The 19778-nt window shown below is 39.8% G+C and overlaps 1 protein-coding gene across 2 annotated transcripts in view; it reads left to right on the plus strand.

Annotated features, from left to right (window-relative positions):
* Positions 1 to 19778, plus strand: part of STX6 (syntaxin 6) — a 47145-nt gene that overhangs the window by 17731 nt on the left and 9636 nt on the right. For both annotated transcript variants that reach the window (XM_032291232.1, XM_032291233.1), the window contains exons 3-7: positions 1192 to 1286; positions 10634 to 10696; positions 13994 to 14119; positions 15739 to 15845; positions 19566 to 19660. In XM_032291232.1, the coding sequence (XP_032147123.1) occupies positions 1192 to 1286; positions 10634 to 10696; positions 13994 to 14119; positions 15739 to 15845; positions 19566 to 19660 (486 nt within the window). The remainder of the gene's footprint in view (positions 1 to 1191; positions 1287 to 10633; positions 10697 to 13993; positions 14120 to 15738; positions 15846 to 19565; positions 19661 to 19778) is intronic.

The raw sequence follows: 19778 nt of genomic DNA on the forward strand, positions 1-19778 counted from the left end.
AAAAAAAAAAAAAAAAAAAAAAAAAAGCTGATCTGTTGTGCTAATTCATTGTATTGATGAATTAGCAGTCCACTGTAAGTCCACTGATCGGACTGATGCACTAGGGAACTGTAGAAACTTCATGATATAGGCTTTTTTCCCAACTGAAAATCCCATTTAACCAAAACTTTAAATGGAAGATATGCCACTTGCATACTCTGAGTTCTGCTTTGTTTTTTCCCTAAGTGAGATAAAACATCAAGGAAACCAGCCTTTGTCAGGATCACTCTATAGTTAGCACAGGTTCGTATGCAGTTGATATGTGGAGTAAATAATTTCTGTCATTCATGAGGTTCCTGGGTACTTTTAAAATTGTTAAAAGGCAAGTATGTTCTCTAAAATTAGTGGAAAATATGTGAGGGAGCAGGATCGAAAGCACAGTTACAGGGAGATAATTCTTCCCTTGAGACAGGAGGGAAGGAAAAAAGGTTAGGGAAGCTAGAGAAAACGTGAGATGAAAAAAACAAAGTTTTAATAGATACTCATCATTCATCCAGAAAATGTTTATTGACTATACTATGTGCCAGGCATTTTGTTGTTTACTGAGATTAATAAACACTATACCAGCCCTCACAGAACTTTGGGTGGATGGTAATCAAATAATAACACAGATACCCGCAGACTATGCAAGGGAAGTAGAGCGAGCTATGCAAGTGTCTGACATGATGTGTTGGACCATGCTAGTGGGAAGAGGAACGAGGGCAGCTTCTCTGAAGAAGGCCTGATCTCCAGATTAAGACATAGGGTTAGTATCTTGGCATAATGGCAAGTGGTTTGGAATGGCAGGAGAAAAAGATTTGCAAAAGCTGTCTTAGTACAAGTGATCAGGAGTTAAAAAAGGATAAACACAAGTGTTAGCAAACAGGAAGAGCTTAGCTCAGCTGTGGTCAGATAGCCTCAAGGGTTTGTAGTGAAGCCTCAGCAGGAGCTGTGCTTCCTAACCTGACCAGTCATCTCTGTCTTGGGGCAGAAGGATCTTTCCTCCTATGGCTGTGGGCAGAGGAAGTTTGAGAATGATTGGTGTCCGGTTGACTGTGTTTTCAGAAAGTTTGAGCCAGATTTTATTTGTTTGCATGTGAGAGATTCAGTGATTTAACAGGATGTTGTCAGACTTTGATGATGAAATCGTTTTACCTTGACTTTTTGACCTACGCATAGTTGAAGCAAATCCTAGAAAATTTAACCTGGACGCAACTGAATTGAGTATAAGAAAAGCCTTCATTACAAGTACTCGGCAAGTCGTCAGGGTAAGGAATATGATCTCACTGTGTTGTCTGTGTAAGAAATAGCCAGACTTCTTAGAACTCTTTTCCTTAATTGTAAACTAATAGGCCACCTCTCATATCACTTTTAAAATATGAATTAAATGCCAGTTTCCCCACAAATAATTTTGCTGATTGGCTGGGCATGGTGGCTAACACCTGGAATCCTAGCACTTTGGGAGGCAGAGGTGGGGTGGATCACTTGAGCCCAGGAGTTTGAGACCAGGCTGGGCAACATGACGAAACCCTGTCTCTACAAAAAATAGAAAAATTAGCTGGGCATGGTAGTGCACGCCAGTAGTTTCAACTACATAGGAGGCCGAGGTAGGAGGATCAGGTTGAGGCTGAGAGCTATGATCATATCACTGCAATCTCCCAAAAAAAAAAAAAAAAAAAAAAAAAAAATTCATGACTGAAGAAAAAGAAATCTGTTTTTAGTCTTTCATTTTTTTGACCCGAGGTCTCACTGTGTTGCCCAGGCTGAAGTGTGGTGGTTCAGTCTTGGCTGACTGCAGTCTCCACCTCCCAGGCTCAAGTGATTTTCCTGCCTCAGCCTCCCAGGTAGCTAAGACTACAGGTGTGCATCGCCACACCAGCCTAATTTTTCGCACAGACAGGGTTTCAACATGTTGCTCAGGCTGGCCTCGAGCTAGTAAACCCAAGCAGTTCAGCTGCCTCGGCCTCTCAAAGTGCTGGGATTACAGGCATGAGCCACCATGCCCTGAGCCACCGTGCCCAGCCTGTCAGGCTTATTTCTGAGAGCAAAAAAGCAGTAATCATTGGTTTTGGGCAGGGTACTTTAATGGTGTCATCCTGAATGATTAAACACCTGTCAATACTTCTAGTTTCTTCAAGCTAGTTATCTGTCTCTCTCTTTATTTCTTAGCGTACTCTATTTCTTGATGAACAAAACAATTACTATTGTAGAAACCATTTGGTTTTTTTGATTGATTGGTCATCACTTTGCATTGTTGAAGAGTGACTCTTACAGGGTTTGGATAGCAGCTTCTTCCACCATCTGAATTCCTTCTGGAACTCTTGCAACCCATGTTACTGACATTTCCATATGTAACTACTTGACAGCCATTCCAGTGTCATCCAGAGCAAACAAGCATCTGAGTCTAAAAAATTGACCCAAGTGAAATCTATAGTCCTAAGTTATTTAGAATAATACCTATTATTAAAGAATCTAAGAAAAAACATTATTTAAGTACAATCTTGTGTCATTAAAATGTTTCATATTTTGAAACTATATAGCTAAGCCATTTGATTAGCATAACTAGATGTAAGAGAACCAGCTGTCTTTAACATATGTACTAGAAAGCAGCTTCCTTGAATAAAAAGACTTGGGATCATACCAGTGCTAACATATGGCTTTTTAAGAGTCATCTTAGGCAGGAACCTTAGTATTTGTTTGCCAAAGCCTTTATATCATGTGTTTTCCTTTTGAAATTATTTCAAATGGTAGATTATCACTGAACTTTATATATTATTGTTTCTTGTTTTATTCATTAGTTGCCTTTCTCTATACATATACGTAAATTGTTTATAAATAAACCCACATTTTAATAAGGAAGAAACCTTTCTGGACCTCAATGCCCCATCCAAAGTGAGTGTTTTGATTAGACACTCTTAATTTCTAGCCAGTTCAAAATACTGTTCTGATGAGGAAGCCTTGTGGTTAGGTGACATATTTTTTGTAAGATAAATAAATCCCCAATTATTTTTTATAAGCTTTTTTTTTTGTAGTCAGTTTTTTGAAGGACACTCCTATAGACATTAATATTTAAGTGGGGCCTTGCAGTGAAGTATATGTCCTTAACCTTAATCATTATATTTATTCTTTCTGCAAGGTAGACTTTCGCAGTTTGCAACTTGAAATCCAAAGGTCCGTATATTGAAAATTAAGTTCATTGATATAATGGAAGGAAGAATCCAAAGTTTATTTTCTAATATCTGAAAAGCTTTTTAAAGTACATTCTTAGAGGTTGATATGGTTTAGCTGTTTCCCCACCCAAAACCTCATCTTGAATTGTAATCCCCATAATCCCATGTGTCAAAAGAGAGTCCAGGTGAAGGTAGTTGAATGAATCATGGGGGACATTTTCCCCATGCTGTTCTCATGATAGTAAGTGAGTCTCATGAGATCTGATGATTCTATAAGGGGCTCTTCCCACTTTGCTCTGTCACTCTTTTCCCTGCCGCCTTGTGAAGAAGGTGCCTTGCTTCCCCTTCTGCCATGATTGTAAGTTTCCTAAGACTTCCCTAGCCATGCCAAACTGAGTAAATTAAACCTCTTTCACTTATAAATTACCCAGTCTCGGGCAGTTCTTTATAGCAATGTGAGAACAGACTAATAAGAGGTATTCTAAATCAAGTCAGTACTTCAAAATATTACTGTCTTTTTAGAGTTGAGATCTAAACCATACTCAACTGTGTGATCCGCCTGAATATTTTAGGGCTTTAAATCATTTTTGTTTAAATTTATGACCTGTTTGGGGGAAGCTGTTAGTATTTACCAGTGGTAGGCTAATAGTACCTAACTGAGCTTTTGCTGATCTGATTTTAATAAATTCTAGTTCAAAGTCCTATAGAAGATAAGAAAATAGCAATGGTGCTAACTTGATTAAAAATAAAAACAAAGGGCCGGGTGCGGTGGCTCAAGCCTTTAATCCCAGCACTTTGGGAGGCCGAGGCGGGTGGATCACGAGGTCAAGAGATCGAGACCATCCTGGTTAACACGGTGAAACCCCGTCTCTACTAAAAAAAATACAAAAAATTAGCTGGGCATGGTGGCGTGTGCCTGTAATCCCAGCTACTCAGGAGGCTGAGGCAGGAGAATTGCCTGAACCCAGGAGGCGGAGGTTGCGGTGAGCCGAGATCGCGCCATTGCACTCCAGCCTGGGTAACAAGAGCGAAACACCGTCCCCCCCCAAAAAAATAAATAAAAATAAAAAATAAAAATAAAAAAATGAAAACAAAATACACCTGTGTAATTCCATATTATCACATTTAGCTAAACAGTGTTTGTATGTAGAGATTTCTGGGTTCTGAGTGGAGGAGCTTCTGACAGAGAGGGATCAGGGAGTTAGCAGATTTGGAAAATGAGATAAAACGAGATAAAACCAACCGAGATAAAATCAAATTAGGAATTTGTAAAACTTCTGTTAGCTCTTCTGTTACTATTATCAGTGGGCTTTCATTTAATGTTGCTCCAAAATTTTTTGACTATCTTTCAAACATTGTGTTCTGCTTATGCTTTCTCTTTCGTAGGCAGTGATACTCTATGCATTTTGAGGTTTTTTTTTTTCTCTTTTTTGCTTCAACCTGAAGGTATAAATCTCCTGTTTCTTCCTGATTAAAGTCCATTGGTTGTGCCTTTAGTAAGCCTTCCTTGGTTAGAGTCTTGTGTGTGTTTTTCCAAGCATCTTTTAAGTTTGTACAAATTCAGTTTTACTGGCAGTTTTTAGCAAAGAAACCAAAATATTCAAGTTTTTGTGTAAATAGCTTTCATATTTTTGAGGTGTTCATTTTCACTCTTGTGGAATCACCTATACATCAAAGATTTTGCATGTGAAATTTTCGTGTGTTTTAGAAATACATCGTAGAAGTGACCTTGGTTTTACTTTAGGATCAAAAGGTTTTGCAATGTATGGCAGAACAACAGTGAATAAGGGGTAAGGGAACCTGAGTTCTAGGCTAAGCTGTGACATTAATAAATGTTAATCATGGTAAGTCATTCAGCCTCCGTGGATCTCAGTTTTATCAATGAAATAATCCTCACTAACATTCTCTGACTTTAACTTTAAAAGTTAGAATCAGAACTATTACTCTCTCCAGGAAAAAAAACCCAACCTGCTCCAATGTAAGAATTGTTTACCGTCAATTATAAGTCAAGATGGAAATGGCTTTGGTTAATTAAAAAGGGTGAAGTATCCAGTGTGTGCACAGATGACCTTGAGATACAAGAGTTATGAGTGGGAAGCACTGGGATTTATGATGTCTCATTCATTCAGCTTGGAAGACAGTGTGAAAGGGGAACAGGAGCATAAATAACCAAGACATTTGTTGTTCCTTTCACGGATTAACCATATTTTATTGGGACTCACTGATTGACTGCTGGTTCTAAAGTTCATGTGTTAGAAAGAAGATGAGTAATTATGTTTTTGGCATGATAGATTGTTATAAAATGTTTAAAACTATTTAGTAACATAGTTTAAGATCCCACATTCTAATATGGAGGTGTTCTGTTTTGTGATTTTTGACCTGCATGGATAAAGTGCCATCATAGAAGTGAAAGCCAACTAGGGCACAGTGGCTCACGCCTGTAATCCCAGCACTTTGTGAGGCTGAGGTAGGCAGATCAGTTGAGGTCAGGAGTTTGAGACCAGCCTGGCCAACACGGTGAAACTCTGTCTCTACTAAAAATACAAAAATTTAGCTGGGTGTGGTGGTGGGCGCCTATAGTCCCAGCTACTTGGGAGGCTGAGGCCGGAGAATCGTTCGAACCCAGAGACGGAGGTTGTAGTGAACCAAGATTGTGCTACGGTACTCCAGCCTGGGAGACAGAGTAAGACTCTGTCTCAAAAAAAAAGAAAAAAAAAAAAAAAAAAAAAAAAGTGAAAGCCATAGCTCATTACCTGCAGTGGTCACATAACTGAAAGCCATAGCTCCTTACCTGCGGTGCTGTCCCATACAGGATGCCCACCACAGGGCTGTTGGAAGAATCTGCCTCATCAGGGCTAACACCCATGAAAGCACACACATAACCCACATGGTTTTTATTAAGCATAAAACTTTAAAACTTTAAAATATGTTTTATATAATATTTTATGTAATGTAAGCTCAAAGAAAATTAGAGAAATTTTTCAAGAGGAAAAAGCAGAAAAAGGAACCTAAACTTAATATATAAAAAAAATATATAAAATATATATTTTTTATATAATTTATATAATGTAAGCTCAAAGAAAATTAGAGACATTTTTCAAGAGGAAAAGGCAGAAAAAGGAATCTAAACTCAAAAGAATACACAGCACAAGATTATTTTCTTAATAATTTTCCTCCCAGTGCAGCGCAGTTGTATTTTTATATAGTTATGATCATTCCATTACACAATCATAGCATTTTATTTTCTTAAGTTAAAAATAATCTGTACTTGGTATTTATAAAATGCAAATAATTTTGATAGAAAGGAGAAAAAGGCCCCTTCATTCTCTTTTCACTCCCTAGAAGTAATCAATGTCAACAGTTTTATTTTTGCAACCATTTTATGGACATTGAAATACTTAAACTTTTAAAAAGCAGTGACATGATCTATAATATTTTTCTATGAAAAATTGCATTGTGGACATAGTCTTATAATGATACAGATAAATCTAGAGAAGTGCTCTTCAGTAGTGATAAAATGTGAACCTCTTGGTCATTTTTAATTTTCTAGTTGCCACATTAAAAGAGTAAAAAGTAGGTGAGCTTCATCTATTTTATGTAACCTAATATATTCAAAAGGTGATCATTTAAACATGTAGTCAATATAAGAGATAGTGAGAGATTTAAATTTTTAAACTGTTTTTGTAATAAATCTGGCGTGTATTTTACACTCCAGCATATCTCAATTCAGATGTGAAATTTTCATTGGAAATACTTAGAGTTGAAAAAGTAGAATCACAAACACAATATTTTCCAGACGTACTTAAATTTTTCTAATAACTGAATATCAATTAATTAAAATAAAATTCAGTTGCACTGACCACATGTTAGGTGCTCAGTAGCTAGTGGGTCCTGTATTACCCAGGAGCAGATTATCCTTTTTAATAGTTACATACTTTCATTTGGTGGTAATTTTTATTGAGTGCTTACTATATTGTTGGCTACTGTTAATCATGCTTCATGTGTTACCTCTATTAATCCCTGCAATGACCCTAAAAGATATTATCCTAAATGTACAGAAGAACTAGAAACTTAGCACAGCTATGAAAAAGAATAAGTCTTAAACCTAGGTCTTTGACATGAAAGATTCTGCTCTTACCCTCTCCTCTAATGTGGCTCTGTTATGATTTATTTGATCATTGACCTACCAGTAGATATTTTGGTTATTGTTATTATTGGCAATTGCAAACCCTACTTCAGTGACCATCTTTGTGAGCATAACTTATGTATTCGTTTAAGTAGTAAAAAAAAAAAATCAATGAGAATACACGTTTGAAATATTCATAGCCAGTCATGGTGGGTCGTGCCTATAATCCCAGCAATTTGGGAGGCCAAGGCAGGAAGATCACTTGTGAATTCAGGAGTTCAAGGCCAGCTTGGGCAATATAGTGAGACCCTATCTCTACCAAAAATTAAAAAAAAAAAAAAAAAAAAGGTGTGGTGGTGTATTCCTATAGTCCCAGCTGCTCGGGAGGCTGAGGTGGGAGGATTGTTTGAGCCTGGGAGTTTTAGGCTGCAGTAGCTGTGACGGCACCACTGTATTCTAGCCTGGCCATCAGAGTGAGATCCTGTCTCAAAAAATTGTTTTCAAAGTATCCTACAAAAAGATCTTATCAGTTATATTTCTAATAGGGCGTTAGAATACACCTTCACTAAGTATTATCAGTCTTTTTCACCTTTCTTGGTATAATCAGAGAAAATATCTCTTAGCTACACTTCTTTGATTATCAGTGGGTTATTGCATCTATTCATGTTTGGTCATTTGTGGGTTTTCTTGTGAATTGTCTGTTCACTGAACTTTCTTCATAAGCACAATGCCTAGTACATAATCCTAATATATAACACTGCATTGTGTGGGTTGTGTTGCTGTTCCCTTATTTGGAGTTGCTGCTTATTTCTACTTTTTTTCATATTATAAATAATACTGCAGTGCACATCTTTGCGTGTGTTTTTTGGTATATATTTTATATTATTTCCTTAAAATAAATTCCTGTTAGTGGAATTACTGGGTCAAGGCAGTGAATATTTTGAGACTCATGGTATGGAATGACAAATTTATTTTCAAAGTGCTGGTCTAGTTTACCATCCAGCCATTGTTTGGGACCAGTGGTATTTTAAAAAATATATTTGTTAAAGTATAACAGTACAGAAAAGTGTAATTAACCTAAATATCTAGCTTAATAAATTTATAAACTGAACACAGCCATCTAAACAACCCCCAGAAGCATTGCAGAGTGTTACCAGCACCCTTAGAAGCCTACCTGTGCTCCTTTTCAGCCAATATCTGTACCTTCCACTGCACTGACTTCTAACAGCAAAAACACATTTTACATGTAATGTTCCAAGGCTAACGTGTCACTTTTCCGTACATGAATGTTGATGTCTTTATTATGCAACTCATGTGTTCATTGTTTTAAAAAAAAAGACTATAATAAAATGCATTGACTATATTTTTATGTTATTTATTTTGTAGAAATGGGGTTTCACCGTGTTGCCCAGGCTGGTCTCGAACTCCTGGCCTCAAGCAATCCGCCTGCCTTGGCTTCCCTAAGTGCTGGGGCTATAGGCTTAAGCTATAGTGCCCAGCTGAGTATATTTTTAAAAGCATGTATTATCTCCCTAGTGGATGTTGCTCTGCATAGTTTTTAATATATGTTAAATAAATCAGGCTGTTGGATTGACTATCAGAATGTCATCTTAAACTCTAATTGATACCCAGAAAGGGAATCCTGCGGTCCAGGAGATACTAGTATAATGGTCAGTCTGTCTTTGAGGCTTCTAGATTTCTGTTGTAAGACAGGGAATGGGGGTGGGGGGTGCTTGTTAAAAATGTGCCATCAAGAGTCTGCCTTCATAGGTCTCCGTGGGGCCTAGGGAACTACACTTAAAAATACTTGTAAAATTTTATTTATTGATACATAATGGTTGTGCATATTTTTAGGATACATGTGATATTTTGATACATGTGTATAATGCACAATGATCAAATCAAATGAAGATAATTGGAATATCCATCATTTTAAACGTTTTTCTTTATGCTGCAAACATTTGAATTATTCACTTCTTGCCATTTGGAAATATACAATAGATTATTGTTGAACTTTAGTCAACCTACTGATCTATGGAACACTAGGTCTTATTTCTTCTAAGTATATTTTTTACCCATTAATCAACCTCTCTTCATCCTGCTTTCCCCCTGTACTCTTCCTGGCCTCAGGCAACCAACCACCTATCTATTCTCTATCTTCATGAAATCCATCTTTTTAGCCCCCACCTATGAGTGAGAACATGCAGTATTTGTCTTCCTGTGCCTGGCTTATTTCACTGAGCATAGTGACATCCAGGGGAACTGCATCTTTAACAACACTCACGTGACTGACTCGCGCACATCATCCTGATGTGAGCTCCATGTGGGCAGGGACCTAGCTAGTATCATTCACCGCTGTATGCCTGGCCACATAGTAGACATCGGTGAGTGTTTGCTAAATGGGTAGATGAGTGGTTTGAAAGTTGAATCAGGTGGGTCTCACTCCCACTTACTATAGTTCTGGGATTGTAAAAGTGGTGGCACTGTCTGATGTACTGTTTACTTGTCATGGGTCTTTAAAGAAGTTTTCAAAAGTCTTATACTTTAACGTCTGTGTAAATTATAAAGTATTTTGGCAGCCTTTTAAAAAATTTTTTATTGAAGTCATCATGTATTCAGTTCAAATCATTCTCTAGTATGTTGGATTGTAGCTAAATAAATAGAATGACTCATTTAATAAACTGTTTTGCTTCAGATAAAGTAATGGATCTATTCACTTTTCATTCCATACAAAATTATTTTTGACACCACTCTGGAAATTCACTTTGATGTTAGGGTTAGTCTATACCTTTCATGAATCCAACTCATGAAGTAGATGTAGTTTATACTAAAAGCACATGGTTTTTTACATATATTATAAAAAAGATAAAAACCCTCGAACACGTGCATTTGTGTTTGTACCCCAGGGATATTCTTCACTAGTGATGTGACTTTGGGAAAGTATCATCGTTTTTTTGTACCTAGGTCTCCTCAACCTTAAAATGGAAATAGTACCAGCTTCACAGTGTCCTTGTGAAAATTCATTGATAATGTGTGTACATGTTTAGTATTATTTCTGACCTGTGGTAGGTACCTGGTAAATGTTAATTCCGTTCCTCTTTCCTCCTATTTAAATTAGTATCCAGGTTACTTGTTTTTAAGGGACCACCTTTCTTTTTGTTTTCTTTTCTTTATTTTTGAGATTGAAAATAAAGCCAAGAAATGCTGTCTTCTTGTTTTTAAAAATAATAAATTGTGTGTTTTTCTATTGTATGAAATGTTAACTGTAAGTTTGTTTAAGGATGTGTTTCATTTGTTTTCCTATCTTCTTTCTCATTAGGACATGAAAGATCAGATGTCAACTTCTTCTGTGCAGGCATTAGCTGAAAGAAAAAATAGACAGGTGAGAAAACATCAGAATATAATTATCAGTGAGAGAAAGTATACAGTTAGATATTTGAAATTTAAAAATGCCGACCATCCATGGATCATGTAATCAAGAGGAAGACCTCTGCATGCAGGCCCTGGCGTGACCATGGGAGGTTTGATGACAGTCCAGGCAGCCTGGCCCAGCACCCTGTCAGCGTTTCCCTCCCGTCTCACCTTCTGATCCTTTCCTGTGGGCTCCCATAGCACCTTTTGCCTACCCTTACTATAGCACTTATCACAGAGTACTTTTACTGTTTTCATGTGTTTTTTCTGCACCTGTTGAGCACATTCTGTGTGCTAGGCTCTTTTAGGGGCTATAATTACTTACTGTCTTTCTCTCTGCTGGACCCCAGGCCCCTTGAGAGTGAGGAGAGATCTGTGTCTTGGTTTTTAGTTATTTGTTTGGTTTTTTTTTTTTGAGCTCTCTGGTAGTTACTACATTGCCTACCCATGGAACACATTAGACATCTAAGGATTGATATTTAATGTAAAGACGTTAGAGGAACCTTAAACTTGTGTGTTAAATTTCTTTTTAAGTAGTTTTTTAAAATTACATACTTTGGCATATTTATAGAAACTGCTTTCTAATTGTTAAAATACAGTCATTTTAAAAAATGCAGAATGGTCCTCTAGAATTTGGACTTTAATTTAGATTGAAATTTGATTTAGACTTTTTTGGTGGGAATGTTTTTTGCCTGTTGCTAAACTGTTAGGTGATTTTTTTTGACAGAAGTAGTTTTTTAAAATTCTGTGGATATCCATTTTCCTTAGGAGTAAACAGTATCATGAAAAATGATACTGTTTGTTTTAAATGAATTATCTTAACCTCATTTTATTCAGATTCCAGAAAGTTATGAATTGTCCATATAGTAGGCTCTTGAGAAATCTTACTATTTTTACTGAACTAGCAATCAGTATTTCATAACATAAATCCTTACCTTATACCTGTGGGTGTTTGTCAAGCCACTTAATTTTGAAAACAAATACTATGAAAGCTTGAAGAAGGGGGAAGGTTCTATAAATATCACCTCACTTAATTTTTCTGTTTCCTTTTCTTGCATTCCATTTTTGAAATCATTGTTTTGTTTTTGGCTTTTTAATCTTATTTGCCTCCTTTGTTTTTTTTTTTTTTTTTTTTTTTTTGATCAGTACAGCTAGGAAAAGCCACTAGCTGTACTGATCCATTCCATCTGGCTCCCTCTCTTGAAAGAAGCTAGTGAATGGCCTCAAGGTGGCTAGCTTTGGAGTTCTCTTCTCATTTGCACTTGACCTTATAGGAAGTGGAAGTACCTGGAGTAGTTGTGACAGTGAAGTTCGTAACACCTGTGCTGTCACCCTTAACTTGAATGTTTTATTCTCTAGATAGGATAGGCTATTATTCACATTAGTATGGGCTAATGTGAATAAAATGGTTATCCATATTGCCTGTCCCACGTATGGCTTGGAATTTGGTTTTAGGCCATGAGTGAAATGTCAAGTTGCAAATTTTTAAGGAACGGCAAGGCCAGGGCTTTCTAAGCCTCCAGCAGGCATGGGCCTTGCTGCATCATGCCAGGCACCAGGTACTGTGCTGCTCCCTCCTCCAGCACCCCAGCCCTGGCACCCACACACAGGTGCATCTCCCAGAGCTTGGCTCCTCTCTCAATCTCTTTCCCATTATCACAGACCTCTGGGGTCAGACCAATGAACTTTAAGCTACTTTACAATAATGTGGACGATTTGCCCTATACTTAGCTATGCCTAAGTGTAGACCATGGAAAATGTAGGCAAAAATGCCCAGTGACCTCAGGAGCACACAGGCCCTGGTAATGTCCCAGTTCACTGTCCTTAGGCCAGTGATGCATTATAGCCTTTTTCTGACCCTAAAAAAATTGTCACTAATTCCTAATGTCTTCCATAGAGGTCCTTAGAGTCTGGGTCAGAATGAGCAGGATCTTTTCGGTGTTGACAGCCCTAAGACCGGGTCAGGGCAGAGCCACCCACAAAAACCCTTGGAGATCTGCTTTACACCAGAGACAGTCACCATCCAGCCTCTTGACCGGACTGAAGCTCTGGGCCGCTGGGAGCTCTTGTAAGAAGAGCTTCTAATAACTGAGCTGCTTTGAAACTCTGCTAATAACCACCTCAGAACATAGCACACTGCATCCTGAGCTGCCCTGATCCTGGCCCCTGAAGTCTGGCCATTTGATGGAGTTCACCCCTTGCAGTCTGAGAAGAGGTCTGTGTCAGTATGAAGGAAGACCATGAGGCTGTTAGAAGGGTTTTCAGACAGAACCAAGTAAACAGCCAGGCTTTTAATAGTGCCAGAGATTTTTTTTTTAATTACCTGATAAGAAATGGAAACTCTACAAGGAAAAAGAGTCTCAGTTGCTAGTGTCTTCTGGCTCTTGGTGCACGGCTGGTGTGAGCAGTTACTTTGAGTCGTAAGAAAGGCCTGTGGGGATCTGGTCAGAACCAACTGTGGAGACTGAGCTCTCGCATCCCTGCCTGGTCTCTTCATGTGAGGAAGACATACCCAACCTTACCCATTTATGGCTGCAGACTTCATACCTGAATTCATACTTCAGAAACCCGGCCCTGTTGTCTGGGAGCCGTGGTGGAAGACTCTGACTTTAGGGCAGCCCTTGCCTAGGTGGCCAAGGTCAGGGATTCCTTGTGGTCATACCTGCCTGGTGAAGCAACCCCAGTTGTCATCTGGAAAGCCTGAAGGACCCTGGATTCTATTCATGGGTTAAACTTAACAGACATTGATGGTTCTTAAGCCTTTTGTGTGTGAAGGGCTATGGCTAACCTGCTGGTCGTTCTAGGGAACTCTCCCCTTCCCCCCACCAAGAACCCCAAAACTTCCCTGGGTCACACTTTTCTTAAAAAAGTACTCTAGATCTTTGGAATCAGGTTGACTGGAACCTGTGGGTTGCTGAAGTTTCACAGGTACCAGGAAGAGCTCTTTTACAAAAGATTGAGTGCTTTTCAGTTATAACACAGTATCTAGATGGGCGTTTGTTGATTTAGCAGGCATTTATTTGCACTTTAAGGGACAAAGCCCATTGTGAGGCCTATTGGGAGAGTTTAAACACAGAGAGGGCCCTTCTGGAATTCCTTAAATTGTACCACACAGGCACCAGATTACACCACTACATAAAAGCCTGGCCCAGGGGAAAATAGATAATGAGAAATGTGAAAACTCTTTATATCACTCTTGATGCTTCACTTGTTCAGAGATAGTAACTGTTTGTTTGTTCTGACTCCTCTGGTTGTCCTGCTCACACAGGCACTGCTGGGAGACAGTGGCAGCCAGAACTGGAGCACTGGAACAACAGATAAATACGGGCGCCTGGACAGAGAGCTCCAGCGAGCCAATTCTCATTTCATTGAGGAGCAGCAGGCACAGCAGCAGGTACCCCAGGGGCCCAGGCTTAGGACGGGGCAGTGGGAAAAAATACACCCACCTTAGTTCCTTTGCCAGCCATGGGGTCTCATGGCTTAATGACAAGCGGGGTAAGCCAGAACTTGTCCTGTGGTTTATTGTGTTTAAATATTTAATGATTGCATGCATAAAGAGTTTCAAAATCTTCACAGCATGACTGCTTCAAGAGAACCAAGCTCAGCCAGGCATATAGTGGTTTATACCTTTAGTCCCAGCTACTCAGGAAGCTGAGGCCAGAGGATCCTTTAGCCCAGGAGTTCAAGGCTACAGTGAGCTTTGATCATGCCTTTGCACTTTAGCCTGGGTGACAGAGCAAGACCCTGTCTCTAAAAGCAAAGAACAAAGTGGTCTGGTGCAGTGGCTGACACCTGTAATCCCAGCACTTTGGGAGGCCAAGGCGGGCAGATTACGAGATCAGGAGATCGATGCTATCCTGGCCAACATGGTGAAACCCCGTCTCTACTAAAATAAAATAAAAAAATTAGGCGTGGTGGTGCGCGCCTGTAGTCCCAGCTACTTGGGAGGCTGAGGCAGGGGAATCGCTGGAACTTGGGATGTGGAGGTTGCAGTGAGCCAATATCGCGCCACTGCACTCCAGCCTGGCGTCAGTGAAACAACCTTTCAAAAAAAAAAGAACCAAGCTCAGTTCTCTTAGGAAAAGCAGACCTTTGTTCATTTCAGCAAAGGCACTTTCAGAAAGGTCTCATTTTTTTCATTGAAAATTATTCGTTGGTTTCATTATATATAAAGTTGACAGCTTTTGTGTACGTTAAGGGTAGGAGGAAAATGAAGTGGACTATGTCTGTTGTTGCCTCTGATGTGTAGAGCTGTATTAATAAAAGGAAGCTAATGATAATGTGTCTGGGGATTTGAAGAGCATGTATCCATTGAAACTATTTATTAAATGCAGTGTTTTATGTATACAGATAGCTTATTATGTTCTTTTGTTCTTTACATTAGTACGTCTGCCTAACCAGTTGTTTACTTAAATTGCTATTAAACCCAGCAAAATTTTTTCCTGTAGAAAGTGAGAAGAATACAACACAACTAAAAGTACATACTTGTCAGTCAGTAGTTGTCCTTAAGGTAACTTATTGCCATGGGGCATCTTTAGTTTGTCCTTGAAGAGGGAGTAGAGACTGTGTGCCTAGTTTCCCCACATCCAGAGATTTGCCAGACTCTCTTGTATTTAAGCTGTGGCAGTCTGTTGTGGATTGAGACCTTGATCTTGGCAGTGGGCTTCCTCCTCCCAAACATCTCTGTGTCTCAGTGGTCATCTGCACGTGTGCTTTCAGCCATTGTCTGCTCCATTATTGGACGTCAGCCAACCGGAGTAAATCTCCCTTGGTGGTTTCAAGCCCCGCTGACTGTTCACAAGTTGGATCAGCAGGAGATATCAGTAGCTTGACAATCCAGCCCTTTGAGCAGTGTGTTCTCAGAGGCAACGGTCTGGTCCTTTGATTTCTGGGCTTTGCTTCTGAATGTGAATTGTCCCAAGTTGGCAAAGAAACTAGCAGCTGCTAGAGTGCTGGGCTTGGAACCAGGTAAGATGGATTTTAATTGCTTATTTCCCATTTCTCTGGCACCAGTTGATCGTGGAACAGCAGGATGAGCAGTTGGAGCTGGTCTCTGGCAGCATCGGGGTGCTGAAGAACATGTCCCAGCGCATCGGAGGGGAGCTGGAGGAACAGGCAGTGTGAGTATTGGGACGCCCCTCTTGCTGCAGTGAAACTGAGGGGCAAAACCATCCTATAAGACCCCTAAAAAGCCTGGCAGCTACATGGCTGGTAAAACCAAAAGCTAGTTTATTCATAGCTGCATTTTTAATTCTCTTTTACAGACTAGCCTCCCCAAAAGAAGCAAATCCACTCTGTAAATTTTACTACAGGCTTTAGGCAAAGTTGTTATTTTTTTAAACACCTCCAAAAACAGACACATTTCTCTGAGCAGATACTCGAAGTATAGTTATGAATGGGAATGTGAAACAGAGAAGTCTCTATAACCTGTGGCGATTTTTGTTTCAAAGAGGATAGGACGAGAGCTGACTTTATCATCCCGTGAGTCTCCCAGTACATTGAACAAATACTTTTTGCTTTGAATCTTAAATTATTGTAACTTTGTTGTTGTTTTTTTAAGTTACAAAGTTCACTCCAGTTAACAAAAAAATCTTCCCTCTCAAAAAAATAAAAACAAAACATAACTTCAGTTTGTTTTTCCTTATGAACAATCCCTTTTGCACTCAGAAGTTTGATGGCAAAAACTGCATTCTTAAATGCTGCCTCAAGATACCTTTATCATTTTATAAATATTTTTCTAGAGAAAAATAATAAAACAGCTCACCAGGATATTTCAGAAACTTTCCTGTCTCAATATTATGTTTATTATTACACATCCATTCATTATAAATTCTTAGTGAGCACATGTTCTATGCCAGGCCTTCTGGAAGCCTAGGAATATAGAAGGGAGCAGAACAGACAAGACACCCCATCTCTGCCAAAGAGTTTGCCACTTGCTGGGTAGAATGGACATTGTGTAAGTGGTTGGGGGTGTCATTAGGTAATGGCAGTGGAGTGGGAGGGCCCCTGTGATGGGGCTAGTGCATGCCTGGAGAGCCCTAACTTAGCCCAAGTTCCCTGAGGAAGAGGAGTTTTAACTGAAACCTGAAGGATGTGTGGACGCTAGCCAGGTGAGGTGAGAGTTGGTGTGAAGTCAGGTAGCGTGGGGAGCCTAGACCAGGAGGAAGAAAGGCACCTGTGAAGATGGAGAGGTACACACGTGCATGGAGCAGAGAGGTTCCATGTGTCTCAAGGCAGAGAACAAACCAGGGGAGTCCTTGTCAGCATGGTAAGGAGGTAGGACAACTTATGCTCAGTATGATGAGAGACCGGTAGAGGCGAGGTTAGGAGTGATGGTGTGATCAGGTGTGATTTAGATGATGCGCTGTAGTGGAACCAGGTAGGGAAACCAGGTAGGAAGCTAGAGTAGCCAGATCTGTTTCATTTCTACCTAAAATGGGCCTTGACCCTAAAGTTCACTTTGAGGATGGGAAGGGACTAATAGCCTGAGCTTCTCTGTTGATGAGGCAGCGTGGCCGGGCAGTGGGACTTCCAGTTAAAAATGGTGAATTGACACACCCCTACCTCCACTCCCTCTCCACAGCTCACTAGAGCAATAGTAAAGGGGTTTGTTTTCAAGGGCATGAAATCGCTGGGCATGGTGGTTTACACCTGTATTTCCAAGTGCTAGGGAAGGAGGCTGAGGTGGGAGAATTGCTTGAGCCCAGGAGTTAGAGGCTGCAGTGAGCTATGATGGCACCGCTGTACTCCAGCCTGGGTAACAGAGGAGACCCTGTCTCTAATAAAATAGAAATAACAGATAATTGGGAAAAACATAGGATTTGGACTTAGATCTGTGCTATCCAATATAATAGCTGCTAGCCACACGTGGCTGTTGAGTAAGTGATATGTGGTCAGTCTGAGTTGAGATGTGCTCCGGGGTAAAATGCATACTGGACTTTGAAGACTTAGTATGGACAAATGTAAAATAGCTTATTAATAACTTTTTTTTTTTTTTTGAGACGGAGTCTCACTCTGTCGCCAGTCTGGAGTACAGTGGCGCAATCTTGGCTCACTGCAACCTCTGTCTCCTGGGTTCCAGTGATTCCTCTGCCTCAGCCTCCTGAGTAACTGGGACTACAGGTGCGCACCACCATGCCCAGCTAATTTTGTATTTTAATAGAGACAGGGTTTCACCATGCTGGTCAGGATGATCTCAATCTCCCGACCTTGTGATCTACCTGCCTTGGCTTCTCAAAGTGCTGAGATTATAGGCATGAGCCACCGTGCCTGGCCTTATTAATAATTTTTTATATTGCATGTTGAAATGATAGTATTTTGGCTATGTTAGGCTAAATACAACAGAATATTAATTTCACCTGTTTCTTTTGAAATTTTTAAAAATGTGGCTACTAAAAAATGTAAAATGGCATACGTGACTCATATTTTGCTGGATGTTGTTGAGATGGATTTGGGCTAGCAACTTCGTTGGTGAGCGTCCATGGACTGAAGGGCAGATGATGTGCCTGTTTTGTCTTCAGTAAGAAAAATCATACCCAGTGCACAAAGGTAGCTCTTGCTTTTCCGTGTTTGGCGCTGCCTGGATAGGCCTGCCAGCTGCAGGGCCGTGATGCTGCCAGGATCTAAAATGAGATAAATATGTTTTGATTTGAAAATTTAGGTATGGGACAAAGACTTGTTTATTTAGTTGTCAACAGGAGTTGATGTAATAGTTAATTTAATGAAGAGTTGGTTGCCCCATCCTGCAAGGCTGTCAGGTGTCTGGTGTGGAGAGATCGAGACCAGCAGTTTCTAGCTGCCAGTGATGCTGTCAGACTTACCACAGCCTTTTTAGTGAGACCCTTAGTACTAATTGGTACGTTACATTCTGGCCTCAGAATAATCATTTACTAATCAGAAGTTGAAAAGTCTGGACTATTTAGTGATTTTTCTAGGCATTCCTGAAAGAGTATTTTGGTGTTTTCTTTCCCAGCTGCACATTGGACAGCAAATAGTGTAAGCCTGCTGGAGTCAGTTCTCCGAGTGGGAAATACTGGTTTCTCTGTGAGGACAGGTGGGGAGACACGTGTATGCGTGGGTGCACATACACACACTCACACACACCCCATCAGGGATGTTAGTCCTGAGGTCTTCTGGGTTTATGATAAAGCATATAGCGCTTGATAGGAGATTATTTTATTAAAGTACATGCCTTAACTCATACTGACATAAAGTGCTTTACTATATTACCTAGTTCTCACAAGAGCCCTGTGAGGGAAGTTGAGCTGATAGGATTGCCCTGTTTTACAGGTGAGGAAACAGTCCCAAAGAGTTGTAGGGCACATTGTCCAAGGTAGCAATGTAAACAAGTGGCAAAGCCTGGTTGTCCACCTCAGGTAGCGTTGTTTCTACCACATTGCGCTAGCACTGAGTTTGTGTTATTGTTTAGACAGGTCCACACTGCCTTGTCTGCATGCAGTTCTGAAATCTAGAAAGCTCTAAAAAGAAATCTCAATGTGTTTCTTTAAATTTGCAGCAAGGTTATGTTACAGAAAAACCTCACCTGACTCCAGCTGTGACTCCTCATAGTTTTCTCTGCAGAAATATTAAGTATCTGATTATGGGGACTGCCCCAGACCCTGCTGGTGGTATTGACTAATACAAAGCGTATTTTTAAATCTCGAGAATTCCAAAATCAAAATCATATCTTGTCCCAAGGATTTTGGATAATAGACTAAGGTCCTGAATCCCAGCGTTGCCTATTTTGTTTGCTAAAATGTAGGCTTTGTCGTGTTAACCCAGTGCAAGTGCACTGCCAAGGCTTTGTGCTTATAGCAACCTCTGTATCTGCTTTTCTCTAGTATGTTGGAAGATTTCTCTCACGAATTGGAGAGCACTCAGTCCCGGCTGGACAATGTGATGAAGAAGCTTGCAAAAGTATCTCATATGACCAGTGGTATGTATGGTGTTTAAGCATTTGTACTTAATTCTAGAACTCTGTCTAGGGGCGTTGTCTCATAGTTATGCCCATGCAAATCCCTTTCTTTTTTTTTTTTTTTTTTATTTGAGACCAA

The sequence above is a fragment of the Sapajus apella genome, unplaced genomic scaffold (assembly GCF_009761245.1).
Source record: "Sapajus apella isolate SASKATOON/1434 unplaced genomic scaffold, GSC_monkey_1.0 scaffold25, whole genome shotgun sequence".
NCBI classification, from domain to species: domain Eukaryota; kingdom Metazoa; phylum Chordata; class Mammalia; order Primates; family Cebidae; genus Sapajus; species Sapajus apella.